At 52.2% G+C, this 22723-nt stretch overlaps 2 protein-coding genes and 1 long non-coding RNA gene across 11 annotated transcripts in view; 2 read left to right on the forward strand and 1 right to left on the reverse strand.

Annotated features, from left to right (window-relative positions):
* Window positions 1-110: 110 nt before the first annotated feature.
* Window positions 111-14914, reverse strand: MTHFR (methylenetetrahydrofolate reductase). Of its 7 annotated transcripts, none has more exons than XM_043573760.1 (12): window positions 14648-14912; window positions 11926-12168; window positions 10279-10517; window positions 9334-9444; window positions 5738-5931; window positions 4777-5027; window positions 4361-4495; window positions 3965-4145; window positions 3532-3714; window positions 2483-2584; window positions 1454-1573; window positions 111-1153 (listed from the first exon to the last, which is right to left on the reverse strand). In XM_043573760.1, the coding sequence occupies exons 2-12, from the start codon at window positions 12156-12158 to the stop codon at window positions 938-940; spliced, it is 1965 nt and encodes a 654-aa protein (XP_043429695.1). In that variant the 5' UTR covers window positions 12159-12168; window positions 14648-14912; the 3' UTR covers window positions 111-937. The 7 variants fall into 7 exon arrangements, with proteins under 7 accessions (XP_043429695.1, XP_043429694.1, XP_043429696.1 ...); XM_043573759.1 differs by having other exon boundaries at window positions 11926-12171; XM_043573761.1 differs by lacking the exon at window positions 14648-14912 and adding an exon at window positions 13883-14570 and having other exon boundaries at window positions 11926-12171.
* LOC122479933 lies at window positions 12042-13831 on the forward strand. Of its 2 annotated transcripts, none has more exons than XR_006296485.1 (2): window positions 12042-12145; window positions 13604-13831. It is a non-coding gene; the product is annotated as an uncharacterized LOC122479933 (long non-coding RNA). The 2 variants fall into 2 exon arrangements; XR_006296486.1 differs by lacking the exon at window positions 12042-12145 and adding an exon at window positions 12171-12279.
* A 67-nt stretch (window positions 14915-14981) lies between the features above and the next one.
* The window catches only part of CLCN6 (chloride voltage-gated channel 6), a 32808-nt gene continuing 25066 nt past the window's right edge, over window positions 14982-22723 (forward strand). The window contains exons 1-4 of one of the 2 annotated variants that reach the window (XM_043573757.1): window positions 14982-15127; window positions 15910-15969; window positions 22222-22287; window positions 22645-22710. In XM_043573757.1, the coding sequence (XP_043429692.1) occupies window positions 15041-15127; window positions 15910-15969; window positions 22222-22287; window positions 22645-22710 (279 nt within the window). In that variant the 5' untranslated portion in view covers window positions 14982-15040. The remainder of the gene's footprint in view (window positions 15128-15909; window positions 15970-22221; window positions 22288-22644; window positions 22711-22723) is intronic. The other variant, XR_006296484.1, reaches the window with a different exon arrangement.

Raw genomic sequence — 22723 nt, forward strand, 5'->3', positions numbered from 1 at the left:
GGAATGGCGAGGGAGTGGGGGTGGGGGGGATGGGGGAGGAGGGAGCAGAGGGGACAGAGCAGCTGGCAGGAAAAGGTCCCATCTAAAAAAATAAGCCAGGAAGAAATAAATCCTGCTCAGTGGAGCCTTACCTTTGCCCTTGACGGTAACAGGCAGGGTAGCGCTCCATGGCGGGGGTTGGGGGGAGGGAAGGCCGAGGGCTCCACCAAGTAGAAGGGTATAGATGCCTTCAACCTTTAAGAGACACTTTCCCTCTCGAGCCGCCAGAACATAGAAACGGCTCTTTCAAAAAGCAGCCTTGTGGAAAGGTGAAAGCCCGCAGACGCTGGCAAGAAATGCCCACGCTATCACGTTTCAGGCCAAGGCCTGTCCGGAGGCCTGGGACACGGCCAGACGGGCAGGTGGGCAGGGCAGTGGTCTGCTCCTCCCGCCCACGAGCACTTAAGTGCCCGGCGGCCAACACCTCAGAGATGAGGGTGCAGCGCCCTCGCTCTATGTCTCTTCTGCAGCACTGCCCGTGCCCGCTACCCAGGTTCGCTTTGCCATCCCCGTGGGTCCCAAGTGCAAGGTCACTGGCAGCCCCAGGCCGGCTCCCAGGGGCTGCCCTGGTTCGAGGCCTCAGTCGGCAACAACCATCCTCTCTCCTTCTCGGGGAAGATGCTGTCCCACCCCCCCACGGTCCTCTGCAGGAGGGGGGTGCTTCTCACCAAAGAGCACTAGGCTGAGCCACAAACGCCCCGTTCCGACGTGGGGCGGACTCAGGTCCAGCCGGAGCCAGCAAGCCTCACACCAAGTCTAGCTGCCATCACCGTGTGAGGAGTGGAGGCCAGGGCTCGGGGAGAGATGAAGGAGAAGAGGGGTCCCCAGGAAAACCAGGACTGGGGAGGAGGAAGGCAGGACACGAGTGGCCTCAGGCCAAGAACATCAGGGCGCGGGATCACAGGGTCTCTGTCTCCTGCTCTGGCCCGGGTCTGTTGAGAAGCTCAAACGTGTCTTCTACCACTTGCCACAGGCAGTTGTCCAGCGGAAACTCATTGTCTACCAGGTTGACCAGGAAGTAGTTGTCGTGGATGTACTGGATGATCATGCGGGACGGAGACTCCTCCTCGTACAGCTTGCCCCACTGCTCGATCCACAGGGCAAAGGCTTCATCCTGCACACACGGGCACGTGCAGACACACACACGCACACGCACAGACACACACACACAGACACGGGCAAGGTTAACAGAGCCGCAGGTCAGGGCTCCACGTTCAGCGCCCCAAGGGCCTCCATGCTGCCCAACAGGACATTTCCCGGAACAGAAACGAGGCTCACTGCCAGGGTCGCCTCCCATCCCCCAGCCCAGAAATCAACACCTCAAGGCAGAGTCCACCAGCCCTGGGCTGCCGCTGCCACTGCCAGCCTAAGGTTTGCAAGGTGGGCAGGGCAGGCCCGCTCCCAGCATCCTTACCTTCCAGAACATGAAGCTGACAGGATCCACCACTGTAGGCTGGATGATTTCTCGCCCAGGGAAGATGCCCCAAGTGACTGCATTGGGCTGCAGCTCGGGGGCATTGGTGATGTTTTCACCCTGATGGGGATGGGGGGTGGGGTTGGGGGAGGGGGTCAGAACAGACCTGGGCACAGACACCTGCAGACCTTCCAGTGCCTGCGAACCCAGCTCACCCAACCCACGGGGAGTGCACTCTGTTCCATCCCCTCCACCTGCCCCTCCCAGCTCTGCCACTCTGTGAGAGGCCACAGGCTGCTTCCTTCCTCCTCCCGGCCTCCAAGCTCCACTCCCCCCAAGTCCCATCCCCCACATCCGGTGGCTCCTGCCGGCTTACTGCAATCCGTCCCCTCGTGGCTGCCCAGCCCAGCCTGTCTTTGCCACCGGACTACCACAGGGGCCTCTGACTCTAGTCTTCCTTGGCCCTACCATTCGCACCACCGTCCGCCCTGACTTGCCTACGACAAAACACGGAGCCAAGCGACCGCTGCTGGGGAAGGCTCCTTCCTGTGTTTAGGGGAAAACCCAGCTTCCAAGCCGGACAGTCGATATTTAGCCTGACTCTGAACCCACTCCGCGGTGTCCCCACGGGCTGTGCAGACAATGCCTTCGCACACCCTCTGCCCTTTCCCCGTGAGGTCCTTGCCCTTGTCCTCAAAGAGTCCAGCCAGCCACACGGGACCCCTCTAAGCCTTCCCTGACCTCCCAGGTCAGACGTCCCTCCCCTGGGTCCCAGCATCCCATACTGAACTTTATTGTTAAAAGTGCAGCTGCATTTGTAATTACCCACTGACTGGGCCCCCTCACTAGGCTGGGGGCGCTCTGAGCCGAGGGCAGGGGCCTGGCTCTGTGTACGTGTGTATCCGTTTCCTCCGTGCCTGGCCAGGGCTCGGCGCTCGGTGCTCGCTGAGTGGAGGAGTAAGCGTGGTGCCTTCAGCCCTGGGTGTCTGGGCCTGCTGAGCGCTGTCGACACCCCGGAAGCCGGCCTACCTTCACATCCACGATGTGGTAATTAACCCGGAGCTCGTACTTCTTCAGCACCTGCAGAAGCGCCCCCACCGTCTCACGGGAAGTAAAGAACTCCAAGTAGGCCTGCGGGAGAGGGGCGGGCACCGCCACATCAGCCCCGGGCCTCGCATGACCCTGCTCCGTGTGCTGCTGAGCACACCACGTGCTCCGCGACACCGGGCGCTGGCCCTCCAGACCGTCCCAGGGAGGCGCCCCCTCCCACACGTGTGGCAGGACTTGAGGCACTGGGACTAGCGTGGCCGTGCGGATCGCATCATGAATCCAGGCAAGGGGGACAGGAGCAGGTATGTGAGGTGTTTCGGTCTGGACAGGTCTGAGGGACACCTGCCCCCCTCCCGCCACTAGGGAAGGTTCCACGGAGAAGCCATCTCCGAAAACGGACGGGAGGCCCAGTCTGACGAGCTGAGACATGGGAGAGAGGCCTGACTCATCCCAGCCTCCCCGCTCCCTTCACGGTAACACTGATGGCAAGGGCTTCTTGAACCCCAGCTGCCTGTCAGGGGTTGAGTGGGGGCACTATTGTCCCCATTTCTCACATGGGGAAACTAGGTTCAGAGACGTTGAGCAACTTGGCCGCACGGAAGGTGCAGCAGACCTGGTACTCAAATCCACGTCTCTGAAATTCCAGAGCCCACGGGCTTTAGTTTACAATGTCATTTTACCTCTAGCACCCCTTTCTAGAGAAAGGTGCCAACTCAGGAGACCAGTAACAGTTCCATTTCGTGAACGCTTCCCGCGTTCTTCCCACGTGCTAAGCATTTCCCATGTGTTGTCACGTTTCCGCCCCAGAACGTGACGGGATCTATCCCCATTCTGCAGAAGAGGCAGTTGAGGCTCAGAGCGGTCACGCGACCCACCTGCCCAGGTCTGCCCGACATAGAGCATGAGCTCCTATCCGCTCTACCTCTCAGAATAAAGAGACCCCAGAGAGGAAGGCTTCTCTGTCCTCCTCTCTGGGGAACCCCTGGGTGCCAGCCGGGGTGGGGAAGCCCCATGTGTCCCTGCCACACCTTCTGGAAGACATAGCCCCCACTGGGGCCCCAGCCCACAATGGGGTCAGAGGATGGCTTCCCGTTGATGTTGGGCTGGGAGTTGATGGTGAGGATGCCTTGCCGGTTCACTCGAAGCAGCTCCTCCTTCATCAGGCTGGTCTCGGCCGCCAAGGGCTCGTCATTCCAGGGCAGGCAAGTCACCTGGGAGAGAGGGCGGGCCAGGCTGGGGCGGCATCACGCCCGGCAGCCCGGCTTCCTCCCTCTTGCGGGCTCCGCCGGTCACCAGGCACCCCAGGCGGGGACTTCCCAGCTCACCCTTCCCTTTGCTGAGGTGCTGTGTCCAGAGAGAGGTGAGGCTTAGGTAAACGGGGGGCGGCATGAGTCCCAGCCCCGAGGCCTGGCCCACAGGGAGACAGGGCAGGGGACCTAACAGGGCCCCCGCGGCCCTCACCTTATAGCCATTCTGGTTGGGCTCTCCCGAGAGGTAGCAGGCAAAGACTTCAAAGACGCTTTCTTCCCCGGTCAGCTCCTCCCCCCACATCTTCAGCAGCTCCTCCCTCGGGGACTTGCTCGTCAGGTAGAAGAGGTAGTAGTCCTTCAGCTCCCCGAAGGCTGGAGAGGAGGAATTGCCCCTGGCCAGGGAGGCACCCGGAGGGCAAGGCACACTCCTGACCCGGGGCTCCTGATGGAGGGACAGGCGCCCCCACCCACCCGGGGGCATTCTTGCGGATCCTGTCCCTGACTGCTCCCCAAAAAGCATGCAGAGAAGCAGGCAAACTCCCTTCAGCTCCCTCCCAAGAAACAGGACACACTCGCACTTGCTACGGGGTCCCCAGCAGGTGCTCACCAGCGGCCGTTGGGGAACTCATCCCACTCCTGGGTGCGGTAGATGTAACTCTTTGGTCTGGAGGCCCAGAAGATGGGACGCACGTCCTCCTCCCGGCGCTTGGGGTGGGCACTGACGGCCCAGGGCAGGGGACGCCTGGGGGAGAATGGAGACAGAACGAATGAGCAACTGGCCAGAGGACGCAGGAAAGAGGGGCGCACCACTGAGCCGGATGGAGGACCTCTGCTCTCACTCTGTGCATGGACTTCCCCCTGAGGCGGAACCCTAAGTGTACCGCTAGCCAGGGGAGACCTCCCTCTGGACGGCTGTGGCGGCCAGCACCACTAGGGCATGCTCATTCTGTGGTTACTGACTTCTCCGCCCACCCGACCTTCCTCTGTGGCTCCTAGGCCTGAATTCGGGGCCGCCGGCTTCACCTGGGGTCCTCAATCCACATGCCCAGGCGCTTCAGCACCTCTGTGGTGGCCATCTCGCGGTTGAGGGTGTAGAAGTGAAGGCCTGGCACCAAGCCACTGGTCAGAAGCTCCTGGCACAGGCTCACAGCCTGCTCGATGCCATAGTTGCGGATGGCAGCGTCATTGTCTTTGATTGGCTCGATCACGTCCTTGATCTGCTGCGGTACCTCCAGCTTGGACAGTTTCACAAGCTGCCGAAGGGAGTGGTAGCCCTGCCCGAGACACAGGGGACTCTGGGTGCCATCTCCCAGCCCGTCTCTTCCCCGAAATACTTACTGCCCTCCCCATCCCTGCCAGGCCTCCTGGCCAACTGTCGCGTGGCACAGAGGGACTCCGGGAGGTCAGACCAGACTGTACACGTGCCCTCGCCTTGTCCAGCTTCTTCCACTCCACAGAGCATACCGGCTGCCCACGGCATTCCTGCCCTCGGTCTGAGCCAGCCCTTCCGCCCCTAGTTGTCTTTACTGATAACATAGTGGGCATCAAGGCCAGTGGTTCCCAAGCCACACTGATCATCAGCACGGCCTGTAAAACTTAAGTAACGTGAAAGTCCCCAGGCCCTACCTCAGATCTATTAAATCAGAACCTCTAGGCATGGGATTTGGAAACCTACATTTTGAAAAAGCTTTTCAGATGATTCTGATGACGGCCAAGTTTGGGAAACATTGACTTAACCAAGATTTATAATGGCAGTGATAATCCCCTTTAGTGACACTTGTCAGCAGGCCCCTCCAACAGCCCCTGTTGCTGTCTGGGAGGGTGGGAGCCGAGGTAATCAAAATGGGGTGGCATTTTCCAAGGATTGGAGCATCTGTCGGAAGGGAAATCCAATGAGCATCAAAGCACGTTACCAGGAACTTGGCATTTCAATTTCACCCCAGGGCCCTGGCCTATGCTAGGACAGCCCTCCTGGGACCCTCACCTGGATAGGAAAGATTCCGGGGAGGATGGGGCAGGTAATGCCTATCTCGCTGCAAGCCTTAACAAAGTGGAAGAATGTGTCAGCCTCAAAGAAAAGCTGGGTGATGATGAAGTCGGCTCCTGCGGATACCTTCTCCTTCAAGTACTTCAGGTCGGCCTCAAAGCTCCCTGCGTCGGGGTGGCCTTTGGGGTAACCTGCCGATAGGGATGACAGTTGGGAGAGGCTGGCTCCCACCTGCTCAAGGTGAATGATGAGGAGACCAGAAAGCTGGGAACCCAGAGTTCTCTGCCTCGGGGGTTCTGGACTCGTCCCCTGCAATACTGCAGCACGAACGGGCCGAAACAGTGGGTGGCTGGGCTCGCAGTGATGTGCCTCTCACTCTGGACATGACCCTCGGTGAGAGGCAGCCTATGGCCACCCGCCAAAGAATTGTGGGGGACGGCTCCCTGACCTGCCTCACGTCCCTTGCAACCAGCCAGGCAAACCAGGCCTGCACTTTGTGGCCACAGAAAAGAGGAAGTACCACATTCAGCACGGGTCAGGCAGCATCTGGGGTCTGGGCAGTGGATTAATTGAACATCAAAATTATTCAGGGATCTAAGAGACTGAAAGTTCGAAACCATGCACACAGAGGGAAGCCTTGACTAAAGTGGAGATGTTCCACCTGAAGGAAAGAATGGACGGAATTCCATAACTACCACCAAAAGCCCAATGGTCTGTCATACGGGGAGAAGGGATTCACCTGCATCAAGTTCCTTATCAGTCATAGTCTGTTGCTTCTGATGACAGAGCCAGGATCGGTCCCAGCGAGCAGCCCCAACAGGTAACAAGCTCCTGGAGGGTGAAGCACTGGGGCTGCCGGGGAGCCTGAGGATGGGATTCGGGAGGTGGGACTACATGTCACCTAGGCTCCTCCCTAGCTCTGGAAACTGATTGCTTCCCTGAGCAGCCCTGCCTGCAAACGATGACGGTAGGCCTTGATGAAGCTACAGCGGAGGGGGCAGAGGGAGAGGGAGAGGAGGAGACAGAGAGAGACAGAGACAGACAGAGAGAGGGAGACAGAGACAGAGAGAACCTCACGCATGCTCAGCACAGAGCATGACACGGGGCTCAATCCCACGACCCCTGGGATCATGACCTGAGCCAAAACCAAGAGTCGGATGCTCAACAGACAGAGCTACCCAGGTGCCCCCATTTTCAACTTTTTATTACAGAAGTTTGAAAACTTACTACTCCCAAGTAATGAAAACAGTATAATGAACTCCCAGATCTCTAACAGGGATCAAGCCAGAGGAAACGAATACAAATATCATCGGGGACTGTCCAGTGAAAAGTTGCTCACAGAAGAATGCCCTGCCCGTGGGTGCACAGCTTCTGGAAGCAGAATCTGGTTAGAAACTGCATGCATACTCTTGACTCTGGTCTTCTTATATTTTTATTAATTTTTTTTTTTTTTTTTTTTTTTGCTTCCCCTCTGTCTTCTTGATGATGAGCCCCAGGTATCACCAAAGTTGAATTATGTCCTGGTGAGGGGTGCTTGGGTGGCTTGGTCGGTTAAGTGTCCGACTCTTGATTTCGGCTCGGGTCGTGATCTTAAGGCTTCTGAGCTGGACCCTGGTGTCAGTCTCTGCACTGACAGTCCGGAGCCTGCTTGAGATTCTTTCTCTCTCTCCCTCTCTGCCCCTCCCCTGCTCATGCTCTCTCTCTCTCTCTCTCTCAAAAATAAATTAAAAAAATTTTAAAAATATATGTTAAATCTTAAAAAAAAAAAAAAAAATGAAGCTATCGGGAGTGCTGGCTTCCTCAGCCTCAGCCCTGGGCAGGATCCTGAGCCAGGCTGCGGAGAGCGAGCCTGCTTTGCTGTGATAAAGGCAGTTTTGTTCTGAAGAAACTGCAAGTCAAAAGGGAAGATAAAAACTCTTGTTTCAAGGGGTGAAACATGGGAGGGACTGAGCACCACAATTTCACTTTCAATAACAAGCTATTCTTCCAGCAGGAATTTCAAAATCAAGGAGATTTTCGCAGCTGAGACTAGAGCTATAAATCATCAGTATCAGCAAACACAGCACATACTTACATTTAGATTTTGCTCCATTTACTGTATTTTCTGTCACAGCCCCAATCTGCTGTTTTCCAACCCTAGGATCAGCCTTCTCGCCCACTTCATGACAGGCGAAGCACCAGACCCCTCGGCACCTGCAAGCTCACGGCTCAGCCGGTCTCCATGCACGTAATGCCTACTGCACATGTGCATGTTCCTCAATTAACTGACCCAAGGGTGGCCAGTGTGGGCAGCTAACACTTGAACAGGTGGCAATGCCCGCCATGTGCCTGACTCCTCATCAGGGCCTCCTGCACTCACCTAAACACGCCTGTTGACTGTGAAAAGTGGATACGGGGGCGCCTGGGTGGCGCAGTCGGTTAAGCGACCGACTTCAGCCAGGTCACGATCTCGCGGTCCGGGAGTTCGAGCCCCGCGTCAGGCTCTGGGAGGATGGCTCGGAGCCTGGAGCCTGTTTCCGGTTCTGTGTCTCCCTCTCTCTCTGCCCCTCCCCCGTTCATGCTCTGTCTCTCTCTGTCTCAAAAATAAATAAATATTTAAAAAAAAAAAAAAAAAAGAAAAGTGGATACGTACATGGGGGCCTGGGACTAAACCCACAGCCATAGGCAACAACTAGCTACCTTGAAGCCACGTGGCTTATCACGTCACTTTGACATGCTACTTCCAGAATGTGGCTATGTTTGTTTTAATATAAAAATGATATGATTTTCCCAAAAATTTTTTCAGAAAAGTTGTCACGCTAAATGATGTGTCAAAGCAATCCCTGGACTTCTCATATCCCTGGCACATCTGCTTCACCATACCCAAGCCCTGGCTTGAGAAGCTGAGGCCCCATCCCAGTAAGCGGGGGTAAGAGGGAAGGCCATCTCCAGCAAGTGAGCCTTGCCTCTTGGCTGTAGCCCACAGAACGGACGCTGAGCTGATCCAATGCTCTCTCCTGAGAATTCAGAACCGATACTGAGACCTGTCGGTCAGTCTGGACTATTGGCTGGATGTGATCATGTACACTTAGCAGCTGGCAGCTGGTCAGTGTGTGTAAAAGCAGACCTATCCGATCTATCGGAAGCATGGAGCAAATGTGCGGTGGGAGGCAGAGAGGGGGTCGGGGTCGGTGGGGGGGGGTACTCTGTGGCTCCAGACAGAATGAGGGAGGCCTTGGTTTCTGACTGCTTTCTGAGCCGGGGCCTAGTGAGGTCAGATGCCATTTCCTGACTGGGGTTCTGAGATTCCTTGCCCCACCCCCCCACCATCTTAATAAATATTCTTTTTGTTTAAAGAAGAAGAATAGGGCTAGGAAGCAAGGTAAGAGTGCAAAAAGGCAGAGGAGTAAAAATTCAAAGGGTGGGGCAAGACAATGAGAGCAAGGGCATTGTGTGATGCACCCCTGAGCCTCCCTCACCTGGCACAGGCTCCGGCCCACGGCGCCCTGGGATATCGGGTCCTGAACTGAGTGCTGGTGGGCATTCTGTGCCCTCTGGGTGCGTCATTCCTTCCCTCCCCTGTCCCCATGCACTGGGAAGGCCCAGCCACTCACCTGCCACACAGACGTCAAAGTAGTCTCCAAACTCGCTTCGGATGTGCCTCACCAAGTCTGCAGCATAGCTGAAGCCTCCTTCCTCCTCTTCCCACTGGTCACCCACGGGGTCTGCAGGGGTGGCAGAGGTCACAGTCACTGGGTGTCACCCACCCTCCAGACAGCCTTTTTGTTCCTTCTCCCCACCCCCCACCTGGGTTGTCAGCTCCTCAGAGGTAGAGCCTTGATTTCCTCCAGGGTGCGTGTTCCTTCCTCCCAGCGTGGCCCTTGGCAAATGGTGGCCAGGAAGACCGTGGCCATCCTGCCAAACGCTTACCGAGCACCAACTCTGCGGGCAGTGCGCCGGCAGGGCTAACCAGGGGGCAGCTGCGCCTCCTCAGTTAGCCTGGGGCATCGGAGAGCCCTTCCCTACCCAGATCTGGCTGTGTTCAGGCACCCTCACCCAACCCTACTGCTTACTCTCCCGCCCTCTTGGACCTCTTGCCTCCCGGGAGAATGTCTACTCAAGTGAGTTCTTGTGGAGGGCACGAGGCCACAGAATCCCACCCGTCCGGCTCCTCCTTCTCACACGTGGGTGGGACAACAGGTACTAGAGGCACCAGCGACGGTCTCACCCCTGGGATTAATGCCAGAACCACGCTCTTTGATTGGGCCCAGGGCTGGGTACAGCCAGCGATCGATGAAGCTGTGTGCAGCCAGGGCAGAGGGTTATCAGGCGCTGGCCGCATTCCTGCCTGAACTACGCCGGGGTCAGGAGGTCAAGAAGTGGCTCCGTGTGTGTGGTACCCACAGTGCTCACTACCCACAGTGCCCGTGGACACTACTGGCAGGGAGGGGACTGAGCGCGCCCAGTGTGGGACCCGGAGAAAAGTAAAGGACCGCTCCAGGGACAGAAGAGGCCTTCGAGGAAGTGAGATCCCAGATAGCAGAGTGCGGGCTCCACACCTCCCCTCAACGCCAAGATGTTCTTCAGGCCCAGCCGCTTGGCCTTGTGCAGATAGCCTGTGATCTGTTCCCGGCTCTGACAGCAGCAGGTCATGTGCAGGATGGTCTCCAGGCCACAGTAGTTCACGGCGGTGCTGGCGATCACCATGGAGGAGGTCTCCTTGTCTGAGCCGGGATCCCCTGCTGGGTGCCAGGTCACATCTATGAAGAGGGGGCCACCTGCCCCCATCCGATCAAACCTGTATGGAATTGCTTTCTGAAGAGGGGCTCCTGAGAGCACACTACCCTTCACCACCTTCCCTTGGGGCCCAGGGGTCAGGGAACCATCACACGCAGGTGGTAATCGGGCCACCTCCATTCGTCTCCTGCTGGCTTTGCTGCTTATTAGCTGTGTGATCTCGGGAAAATTACTTGATCTGTCTGAGCCCCAGTTTCTTCACTGCAAAAACGTGCGAAGAACGGTACCTACTTCGTGACAACACTACGGAAGTACTACCATAGACAGTTCCACAGCTCTTAGAAAAGTGCTTGGTGGGGCGCCTGGGTGGCGCAGTCGGTTAAGCGTCCGACTTCAGCCAGGTCACGATCTCGCGGTCCGTGAGTTCGAGCCCCGCGTCGGGCTCTGGGCTAATGGCTCAGAGCCTGGAGCCTGTTTCCGATTCTGTGTCTCCCTCTCTCTCTGCCCCTCCCCCATTCATGCTCTGTCTCTCTCTGTCCCAAAAATAAATGAACGTTGGAAAAAAAAAATTAAAAAAAAAAAAAGAAAAGTGCTTGGTATACACCGAGCACTCAGGCAGTGTGAGCTTCGATGATGATGATGACGACTGTAGAGATAACTGATGAGCAACAGCGAAACCCTTTCATGTGAGAGCAGGACATCAGCCTTTTCAAAGTGTTTGTACGCTCGTTATCTCGGGTGAGCTAAGACACTTCGATGGTCAGAGGTTTGGGGAACTCTCAGAGTGGCAAACAGAGGCTCACTCTAGGAACGGGGAGAAAAGAGGGTCGGCAGACACAGGTTTCTTTCATGCTGCCTCCGGCTGCGGTGCAGCGGCCAGCGGCCTTATGGAACAAGGCCACGGTTCCCGAAGAGCCACAGGTATGCACGTGTGCACGAGCTGTAACAGGGTATTTAAACATCCTTGTGCCTTTAAACCTCAAAACCGTGAGAGCGACACATGGAAGATACAAATGGTAAAAAGCAGACACTTTCTGTCTTTAAAAAGGAACTGCAATTCATAACGTGCTAACGTAACTCATTTCGCATTTCTAGATTTCAAGAGGCCTAAGTCAAATTCCTAACTTGTGGAAAATGTTCTCCAAGCCGCTGCTTTATGACTTCCTAAACTGTATTTGTGCACCAGCCCCAAGTTCCACCAAAGAATGCGGTCTGAGAGAATGAACATTTTTAACCCGTTGCGTGCAGTGTGTGACTCTAAAAATTCCAAGTTGCTTGCAGGGACTTTTATTGACAGCCGAGAAGCTGCCACTCAGATGATCTCCCCCCCCCCCACCCCCCGCCCGCTCTTTTCCACCCCCTCTGGCGGCCTTCTTCTGCCGGGTCAAAGTGTGGCCCTGCCCCAGGCTGCCGGTTTCCCTCCCCCACCCCCCTCATTCGGCCCCTATTTCCTAAGGACATCAGCGCACCTCGAGATGAGATTGACGGCTCCCTGAGCGGTCCGAGGAGGGAAGAATTCTAGGGAGAACCACTTGTCACCAGATTCCATCCTCCGCCTCATCTTCTCCCTGAGTCTGTCGTGGCGCTCGGGGTCCAGCCCCGGCGTGGAACATCTCGAACTATCTTTGGAGCTCTCGCTGCCACTGCTGCTGCCCTCCGAGCGGGACGTGGGGACACCATCCCCTCTGGGTTCGTTCACCATGGCCGGGTTCCTGCTGCACGGGGTGGAGGGCAGGAGCGTCAGAGGGCAGGCAGCCAGGACCCGGAGTGGCAGGGTCAAGTGAGAGATGCCGCATTTCCACGCGGGAAGAAGGCTGGTGAGGGTAAGGGTGACGGTGCCCCCACCCAAGGGCTGCACACACCACAGCTATGACTGTCTATACTGCTTCACTCAAAGCTTTGCCCTCCACAGCTGCCTGGCTCTAAATAAACCAGCCCCCACCCGGCACAGAAACATGCTCTTTCAGCCCGTGGATCCTCGGTGACAGCTACCTGATGGAGGGTGGCACTGAGAATCTCCCGCTGCTGGCCTCCAAAGCCCACATTCGTAGGGAGGGGCAGCGGGGCCTGGCTAGGAGGACCTTGGGTGTTGGATGGTCCATCTCCGCCAGCTCAGACCCAGAGTGGGTGGGGACGAAACAGGAGGAACCTTCCCCCAGCCAGTGTGTTTGTCTGGGCGGAGGGAGGTGTGACAAGGGAAGAGCCCAGAGCTAGAGCTGGGGCCCTGCGCAAGGGGGCGGGGGCAGGGCTTCTAGGCGAGAGAGAGAGAGAGAGAGAGAGAGAGAGAGAGAGAGCGCGCGCGCAAGCGAGCTGGGGCTCTAGCAGCAGAAGCTGGAAGGAGGGGGATGTTGACTGGAGGCTGCAGGGGTTGCTGGATATGAGACCAACAGACGATCAGGGTCACTGGATCACTCTCCCAAGAAGGCAGAGCTCAGCCTGGCCCTGCCTGGAATACCTCCTGTTACTTGGAACGGTTTGTGTACTTGCAGGATGGAAGGGTGCGGGCATGACAAGGCAGCCAGATTTCTCCTGAGTTCACGCTTCTCCAAAAAAAGATGCGTCATGGCTTAGAACTTGACATTGAGTGGGTTCCACAAGGAAACAGACCCAAATTCAGTAAGGGCATGAATTTATGTTCAACTCAGAACAAAAGCTGTCCCGTCTGTGCCTGCCTTCCAGACTGTCCTCCTTACACACACCACTGAAGTCAGTTAAAGTAATTATAGTGACTGCACAGCAACCACATAGGAAGCCCTGAGCCTTGGCAACCACAGGCAGGCCAACAGAGGGCACGGCGTCATTGGCCGGTTTGGTGGGGAAAATAAGACAAATTCTTAAAAACAAAACAGAAGGCTACTCTTGCACAGCAATGTGCAAACACACACTTTTGGTAGTGAAAATCTAATGTGTGGTGACTTGGGGTCATCAGAGGAACAACCAGGCCAAGTTCATTCCTTTCAGGGATCATCCACTGCCAAGCCAGTGTTCTTAACTATTTGGGGGCTCTAGACTCCTGAGAAATTGATGAAATCCACTGCTCCTCTCCCCCGAAACACACACAAGTGCACACAATACAAGTTTGCACGTCCAAAGTCAAGGAGTCAGGACCAGAGTAAAAACACTCATACCGATGATTTTTCTCCCTAGGGATGCCCATTTTGATCCTATAACTCGAGGTTCTCGGCAGGAATGGCCAACGTGAGTGAAGGAGGGAAGAATGTCAAGATGAGCCTAGCTGGCCTTCCTCCTGAACTCATGAGAGTGGCTCATTAACTGTCTGCTGGAACAAAACCAGGAGAGGGGGCAGGAAGCAGAACCACCCACGAACTACCCGCTCTTTCATTTCTTTAATAAAGACTTGCAGCATTCCTAGAACGTGCCAGGCATGTGCCTTCTTTCAACCTTCTACCTCCCAGCACTACTTACCCATTTTAAGCTGGACTCCCATAGCACCCAACACAGGGCTGTAATTGTGGCTTCACGGTTTTGTCTCCTCTCCTACCCACCCCCCCACCCCAGTGCCCTGAGACGAGAGCCCAATATCCTGCCTATGGCATCCCCACGATGATAAAAGCCAGCACTCAGCGCCAACAGGTCAGGCGCCGTCACTCTCTTCTCAAAATAACCCTCTACCATTTACTGGCCACTCGCTTAATCTGTGCCAAGCACCGCGCAGTGCGCGAATGCAAAACCCATCGCTCCCAGAAGGGCCAGGGGTGGACACCTGTGCGCAGCCCGACGCAGTGGGCACCACAGACGGCAGTGTCAGCGGCCCACAGGTGCTCAGCTGGGAGGCAGGTTTAAAAGGCTGGAAGCCGGAAAAACGCCACCGGCACCCGGGTGGCTTCCAAAACCGCGAATCGAGTCACCGGGTCACTGGGTCATGGTGGGGGCGGGGACGCGGACCCAGGGTCTGGGTCACCACCCCCCGTCTCAGGGCCGCCTCTTCCCCGGGGTCCCTCCGTCCAGGTCGGAGACTGCAAGGGAGTCTTCGTTTCAGGGTTGGAAGTCACTGAGGTTCGCAGCCTTTGGAGGTTACAGAGGTCCCCCGGGGGGCGTGCGCCGAAGAGCAGGAGCCCACCGCCTCGAGGGCCGGGTCGGGCGGGCCTCCTTCGCTCCCCGCCCCTCGGTGGGTGGTCCCCACTTCCCGGATATCCCTCCCTGGCGACCCCACGCCTCGCTTCCACTCACCCTCCCTTGGCGGGTGACTCAGAGCCCTCGCACCCGCCGCAGCTGCGTGACCACTGTGTGAGCGCCGGAGGACGGGCGGGGCGCGCGGGGGGCGGGGCGCGGCGCAGGTGTCAGGTTGCAGTGCAGAGGGAGGCGGGACGAGAGGGCGGAAAACATCCGTGCGGGAGACCGGAAGCTCCATCCCCAATATGGCCGCGCCCAGAGGTCTCTTTGGAAGTGGTCCCTCCACCGTCATGTGACGCGGGCCCTCGCCCCACCCGTCTGCAGCCACTCCCTGTCTCGGTCCCAAGCTCGAGAGGGCCACGTGACACTGTCGGGGCCAGTCACGTGAGGCGCGGATTCTGGGTGGGAGGGGGTCGGTGGAGGGTTCCGGAGTGGCAGTGAAGGAGGGAGATGGCGGGGTGCAGGGGGTCCCTGTGCTGCTGCTGCAGGTGGTGCTGCTGCTGCGGTGAGCGTGAGACCCGCACCCCCGAGGAGCTGGTAAGGAGCAGGCGGAGCCCGCCTGGGGAGGGGGCGGTTGCCAAGGGATGGCGAGAGGCGTTGCCGGGGGGTGGGGCCGAGCCGCGCTGGGGCCTCAGGTGGCAGCGGGTGGGGTCTGGGGACTGCATCCTAAGCTCTCGAAGCATCTGCCGGGCTTCACGTACCCAAGTCTGGGGTCTTTTCTCATAACCCCTCCCTGGAATCTGAGGGAATATCCAGGCCCGCTCCAGTTAATCCCCTCCGTGTTTTCTTTTATTTCCATGTGAAAAGAGTTTTGAATGAAACCAGCGTTTTCAGAATGAGCCCCTTCACTGGACTTTGTGCTTATCATGCAGCTGGCTTAGTTTCTCCAGCCCTTTCTCACCGTATCCCTCACCTTTTCTGGGTCATTGATAATCCAGCTTCCCTCTGCAAAGCACCCTGGGAAGACTTGAGTTGCTGTGTCCCAGAGTTGACAGGTCCCTTCTGTTTTCAGATTCGCCACATTGTCAGATGGAACCTGATTTTTCCCCCCTTTAGCTGGCAAGGGACATCTTTGAGGTGTCCTGAAATCGTTATTTGAAGAACACATCAGTAGAAACAAAGAGCTCAGCTGGATGACCGTAGATTGCCACCCACAACACCCCCTATCCCAAAAGTGGTTGTTCTTTTTGAGGTCTTGTTCCCATTTGATAATAGTTCGAGACGATGTGGAAATTAGCAACAGATTTCCATAAATACTTCTGTCTCTTTTTACTTTTAACCATTAAAAGAGTCTTGCTTTTGTGGATCTGTTTTTCTAGACCATCCTTGGAGAAACACAGGAGGAGGAGGATGAGATCCTTCCAAGGAAAGACTATGAGGTGAGATTCTTAGATGCTGTCTTGGGTAACAAAAGCAGTGAGTGACCTGGTCACTTCCGACCGAAACATTAGGATTTCAGTGAGAGATGCTCTTTGTCTCTCCCAGGGAGTGAATGGGTAAGAAGAGGTCATTTGTCTCTCTCTCGAGAAACGAGCTGTTTAACAAGCCCTTTTCTCACCATGACCCCAAAACAGGGTCTGGGTATGTCTCCATGCATTCACAGGTCTATGGTACCTTAACCTGGATAGAATATGTTTGCTGTTAAACTATTTCCTCTTATAGCTAGAGACCCAGAGTCAAAGCCACTGATAGTGTGTGTTCATAACAGGTGTGGGACAGGAGTGTGTGCTTCTCTTCCGAGAGAACTTCGTTTTCAGATAGGTGATTGTTTCCTGCCCAAGGAACTTTTTTCTGAAGTGCTCTTAATTATAGTCCTTGTTTCAAGTATGGGATTTTTAGCGTGTGTGTGTGTGTGTGTGTGTGTGTGTGTGTTTAGTAAGGCCAGTGCTGCTGGAGTAAAACCAAACAAATACACCTCTTTATCATTTAATCCGTTTACGATAATGTGTCTGTGATTTTTGAAATAACAAAAACAAGCCTTGGTTGTGATGGAGAATTCTTAAACTGTTTACAAAAAGAAGCTAGAGAAAAACCCATAACCCTGTTCATTAAAAGATGACCATTAACCTGACTGAATGCCCTTTTCCACGTTCCCATTCCTGCTTTTTTTAAGTAACAAGTGTGATTTTTACTACGTGTACTCTTTTAACATGTTCTCCCCCAACTTGAAAACAACTTTCGTATTGCTAAGTACTTTCCTACAGTATCTTTTTAAATAGACAAGTATTTTTTATTATGCCACAATTTATTTAATTTGATTTTTTCGTAGGATGAACTGTATAGTCTTGACTATCCTTTCTGTTCATTTTTAATCGCTTCCTTAAGCAATTCTAAGAAGTGTAATTAATCATGCATGTATAACGCTTTTTAAAAATGTCACATAGGGGCGCCTGGGTGGCTCAGTCGGTTAAGTGTCCGGCTTCGGCTCAGGTCGTGATCTCACAATTTGTGAGTTCGAGCCCTGAGTCAGGCTCTGTGCTGACAGCTCAGAGCCTGGAGTCTGCTTCAGATTCTGTGTCTCCCTCGCTCTCTGCCCCTCCCCCACTCATGCTCTGTCTCTCTCTCTCTCTCAAAAATAAATAAACATGAAAAAAAATTTTTTTTAAATGTCACATAGACTAAAAGTTCAATATTTTAGGGCACTAACAGACTAGTTTTCTTTTCAACATTTTATCTTTTGCTGTAGAATTTAGTACAGCTAATAGGATTTATTAGTATAACATGGAATTTAAAAAAACCTTTCATTATAGAGAATTTCAAACATAGAGAAAAATGGACAGGATAGTATATTGAAATCCCTTGTACTCATCATACAGTTTCAGCATTCAACTCCTGCCCAACCTTGTTTCATCTGGCTCCCATCCTCTTCCCCTTCCCTTGTTATTTTGGAGACAATTCTACCCATCACGTTATTTCACCCGTAAATAATTCAACATGCATCTGTAGAGGATAAGGTTTTTGTTTTTTTTTTAAATGTTTATTTATTTTTGAGAGAGAGGGAGAGAGGTGCAGAGTATGGGCGGGGAGGAGCAGAGAGAAAGGGAGACACAGAACCTGAAGCAGGCTCCAGGCTCCACGCTGTCAGCACAGAGCCCAACACGGGGTTCAGACTAACAAACTGTGAGAACATGACCTGAGCCAAAGTAGGACATTTAACCTATTGAGCCACTCAGGCGCCCCAGGGATTTTTTTTTTTTTAGCAAAACAGAATACCATGTTCATACCTAAGAATTTAACAATAACGCCTTGACGTTAAATGTCCAGTGTTCAAATTTCTCAGTTGTCTGATAAATGTCATATAATTTTTTAATAGTTTCTTTGAACCCAGTTCCAAATAAGGTCCTCACATTGCATTTGTCTGATTATCTTTTAAGGTTTTTTTAAACTTTTTTTTTTTTAAGTAATCTCTACTCCCAGTGTGGGGCTCAAACTTGCAACCCCAAGGTCAAGAGTCACAAGCCCACCAGGTGCCCTCCTTCTAAATTTTTTTTAATCTGTAGGTCTCTCCTTCATCTTTTTCTTCCCTTGCAGTTGACAGAATAATTTTAGGACTCTGGCATTTGCCAGTTGCACACCGTGGTATATGCTACACTGACGGGAATGCTTTTCCTGAATCAAAATAAAAAAGCAGGGTATCTACTGTGCACACATCTACTGATGTGTTTTCCCATATTTCTAAAATATTTGTGTCCGTGCACACTGTTGAGAGGTTTGCAACAATTAGTATAAGAAGCCTCATAATGTGCTGTCACCTTACATTCCCTCACTGAGCCCAGTGATGTTACCCTGAATGTGTGACCATGACTGGAACTTTCTGGCAGCTTTCATCTACCCCCTGGAACTCACCATGGTTTCTCTGCTCCATTGATCCCGCTATTCCCAAGCCTCCTTCTCTCCTTTTGCTAAATTGCACTTACATTTGTAATGCATTTACTTTCACCTGATATGCATATTTATGTAAATGGTATGGGTTAATGTTCTTTCGTGTGAGTCATTAATATTTCTCAATTAACTATCTTCAAGGATGAGCTTCTTGAGAACATTTGCCTTGCATAAGAGCAAATTGAGCTGGACGCTTAATCAGAAAAGTCTGCTCAGATTTTATTAGGGATCAACTAGAAAACCCTTCTTTTGAAAATCTTTCTAAAATGTGTTCCTTCTCATTCATGCCTCACTAAGAGTTCATTACACCTACTTGACTAATTTCTTTGTAAGTTGGGGGTCTTACAAGATGTTAGGATTGCTGTTTTGACATCCTGTCTCGTGCTGGATGGTTCATCTGTGGGATGAGTCTGTTAACAGACAGTGATGTTTCATGCTGGTCACAGACCCTCTATTGCTGTTCTGAATTAGGGAAAGGCACCCCTCAGAGCAGAGGATTTAGAATAAAAGGCCTCTCCCTCTGGGCCACAGCAGCTCCTCTAGCTCAAGACCCATTGAAAGTGCTTCTTGTTGGTGGAACGTGGGCTGCCTTTCAGCCCCACTTGCCCTCTTCCCCCGCTCCCCCCACCGTGGCTGTATACCATTTTGCTCATAACCTTGGGCAGCAGGCACCTAATACGTATTTTATTTAAAAAAAAAAAAAGTTGAGGCGCCTGGGTGGCTTAGTCAGTTAAGCATCCGACTTCAGCTCAGGCCATGATCTCATGGTTCGTGAGTTCGAGCCCCACATCGGGCTCTCTGCTGTCAGCACAGAGCCCACTTCAGATCCTCTGTCCCTCTCTCTCTATGCCCTCCCCTGTTCACGTGCACACGTGTACCATCTCTCTCTCTCTCTCTCTCAAAAATGTAAACATTAACATTTATTTTAAGTTGTTAGCCCCCCACCCCCGACCCAAGAGCAGAATACAGCAGAAATCAAAGGAAGTTCGTTGTCACAAAAGAGAAGTAAACGATATCTCGTTTTAATGAATAAATTATCTAGTTCATTGGTACATACTTAACAAAGTGTCAAACTCAATTTTAAAAAAAGAAAAGATCGATGTCCTGGTGTTAGAATTGTTTTCAAAATGTCCCTTTTAACAGTTTTATACAGTTTTAAACAGTCTATACAGTTTATCCATCTAAAGTATATGATGGAGTGGTTTTTGTAGTATATTCACCGAATTGTGCCACCATCACCAGATCACTTTTAGAACATTTTCGTCACCCCAACAGGGAACCCTGTATCCATTATTGGTCACTGCTCACTCCCCTTGACCTTGACCCTAACCCTAAACAACCACTAGTCTACTTTCTGTCTCTAGAGATTTACCTGTTCTGGACATCTTAAAAACCTCTTAAATGTTTATGAAGCCGTAGCATTATTAAACAAACCATCAAGCACATAATTGGCTGGCAATTTCTCTATATGTTTGGTATGAAGGATGTTCGTATTTTTCAACATTTTTTCCCTGTTTGTTCCTGGAATGTGATATCACCTTAACGTTTTTTTTTTTTTTAATGTACATATATATTTATATGTATGTATATAAAACACATATAAATATGTATGTATTACGCGCACATACTCTATATCCCACCCCTTGCACAGTAAAAAAATCTACATATAACTTTTTGACTCTCCAAAACTTTCTACTAATAGCCTACTGTTGGCCTTACTGATAACATAAAGTCAGTTAACACATAATTTGTATGTAACGTGTATCATATGCTGTATTCTTAGAATAGAGTAAGAGAAAAGAAAACGTTAAGAAAAAAGAGAAAATACATTTACAGTACTGTACTGTATTTTTTTAAAACAATCCGTGTACAAGTGTACTTGCTCAGTGCAAATCAGTGTTACAGGGTCAACCGTATTACACGTATAGTATGTTATATATATGTAATCACTAAATACATACATATCCTCATCATTCACAGATGAGTCCATTTCCTGGCAGAAGTATTTTTTACCGACTGCGGAATTTTGTTTCGTAATCAGAAAAAAAAACGTCTTTTTTAAATATAAAAAGTACATGTGAGAATTTCAAACAACACCCAGATGTGAACAGCCACCTCAGAGATATGCATGGTTAACAGTTTTCCCAGGGGTGCTTGGGTGGCTCAGTCGGTTAAGCAGCCAGCTTGATTTCAGCTTAGGTCATGATCTCACAGTTCATGCATTCAAGCCCCACATCAGGCTCTGTGCTGACAGTGTGGAGTTTGCTTGGGAGTCTGTCTCTCTCCCTCTCTCTCTACCCCTTTCTGCCTCTCTCTCTCTCTCTCTCTCTCTCTCTCTCAAAAAATAAATAAGCTTTAAAAAAAATTTTTTTAAAGTTTTCCCAGATGTCTGGCATTATCTGCTGACATTCAAATAACCTTAATTTTGTGTCATCAAAACAGGATCATATTATATATTTCATTCTGCATCTGGCTCTGTTTGTGTACTTTGCATTTTCTTTTACTTAATAATTTCTATACGTTTTCCACATCCGTCTGTGAAGACCTATCATAATTATGGTTATGTAGTCTTCCATATTTGGATGTTTGATCATCGATTTACTAAGTTGCCTGTCGATGCCCCAGGACCCTTTTAAAAAAGGGATTTGGGGGGCGCCTGGGTGGCTCAGTCGGTTGGGTGGCCGACTTCGGCTCAGGTCACGATCTCGCGGTCCGTGAGTTCGAGCCCCGCGTCGGGCTCTGTGCTGACAGCTCAGAGCCTGGAGCCTGTTTCGGATTCTGTGTCTCCCTCTCTCTGACCCTTCCCCGTTCATCCTCTGTCTCTCTCTGTCTCGAAAATAAATAAACGTTAAAAAAAAATTGTTTAAAAAAAAAAAGGAAAAAAAAAAGGGATTTGGACTTTGGGGATACATTTGGATGGAATAAATTGTCACGTGTCACACCTGTGTTTGGCTGACTGCTGACTCTTGTCGTGGGAGTGGGGCTACCGGGCCAGCGTCCAGCTTGTTCGCCAGCCCATGTGTAGGTAGCAACAGGTTTAGGAAGGAGAGAACACACAACACATCATTTCCTTTGTTGCCAGACTGCTGCTTCTCTTACAAAACATAGAAGAAATAAAATTAGTTCCTTTGAGTTGTTTCTCAAGATGTCTCTGGCACACACACAGATTGGTTGCAGAATAGCTCAGTTTAAGGAACACTGCTGTCGATGCAGTTTTAGGAGCTGTGCTGAATCTGTGCCTCTTCCCAGCATAAACTGAAAGTTGCTTTTTAAAATACCTTCCACGTTGGTTCGTCTCGTGACTAACCTCTTTCTCATGGAAGCTGACTACTGAATAGACTTGTAATTAACTGATTCTCTAAATGAATTTGGTTCTGGTTAGTTGATGTAGTGGGATAAGTTGGGTAACACTGATAGCCAGAGGTCTTTTCGTGTTTCACAGAAGCAGGATGTTTAAAGGTAGGTAATCGAACGCTTTTCCCGCAGCAGGAGTCTGTAGCCGTGCTGCTGGAACGTTCGTGCACGTCCAGCACCAATTCTGATGTGACAGATCAAAGGTCTGAGATGCTGCACTTCTAACCAGCTCGCCCCCCGCTCCCCCCAACCCCCCCCCCCCCCCGCCCCGGTGCTATAGGCCCACTGTCCTACCCGTCCACATTTGGAGTAGCAGGAACCTAGAGCTTTATTTTCCAGGTTTCGGTAATTGTTCCTGTCTTGTGACTTTTTTTTTACTCCCGTTTGTCTTTCAGAGTTTGGATTATGATCGCTGTATCAATGACCCTTACCTGGAAGTTTTGGAGACCATGGACAATAAGGTGAATCCCTTATTGATTTCTTGGGACTGGAGAGATCTCACAGTAGCTTCTTTTTCCCATCTAAATGCCCCTGTGAATAGCCTTACTCCCGTGGCTTTTAGCCCCTTTCGTGAGATATCTGCATTTACTCCTGAAACCTTCACCCTGTCAACCACAGTACCCACAGCCAGTGTACCTGGCCCAGCCTCTTACAGTATATCCTTCTGGCCTTGTAAAGCACCTGCTATAGCAGACGCCATTACCGTGCTTGCTGTCCCTGTGGAATCTAGCCTGACCCTGATTGGCCAAGATGTGTTCCTTCCTTGCTGCCAACAAAGCCGTATAATGAACTGAGCTTGTCTTTCTCTGTGTGAACAGAAAGGTCGCAGGTATGAGGCGGTGAAGTGGATGATGGTGTTTGCCATTGGAGTCTGCACTGGGCTGGTGAGCAGGCGGG

The sequence above is a fragment of the Prionailurus bengalensis genome, chromosome C1 (assembly GCF_016509475.1).
Source record: "Prionailurus bengalensis isolate Pbe53 chromosome C1, Fcat_Pben_1.1_paternal_pri, whole genome shotgun sequence".
Lineage (NCBI taxonomy): Eukaryota > Metazoa > Chordata > Mammalia > Carnivora > Felidae > Prionailurus > Prionailurus bengalensis.

Coding starts and splice junctions, on each gene's coding strand:
- MTHFR (XM_043573765.1), bottom strand. CDS start 12,558: ATGGACCATCCAACACCCAAGGTCCTCCTAGCCAGGCCCCGCTGCCCC. Junction 5,932..9,333: donor CTTTGACGTCTGTGTGGCAG/GTGAGTGGCTGG, acceptor CCCTATCGGCAG/GTTACCCCAAAGGCCACCCC. Junction 1,154..1,453: donor TCAGCTTCATGTTCTGGAAG/GTAAGGATGCTG, acceptor CCGTGTGTGCAG/GATGAAGCCTTTGCCCTGTG.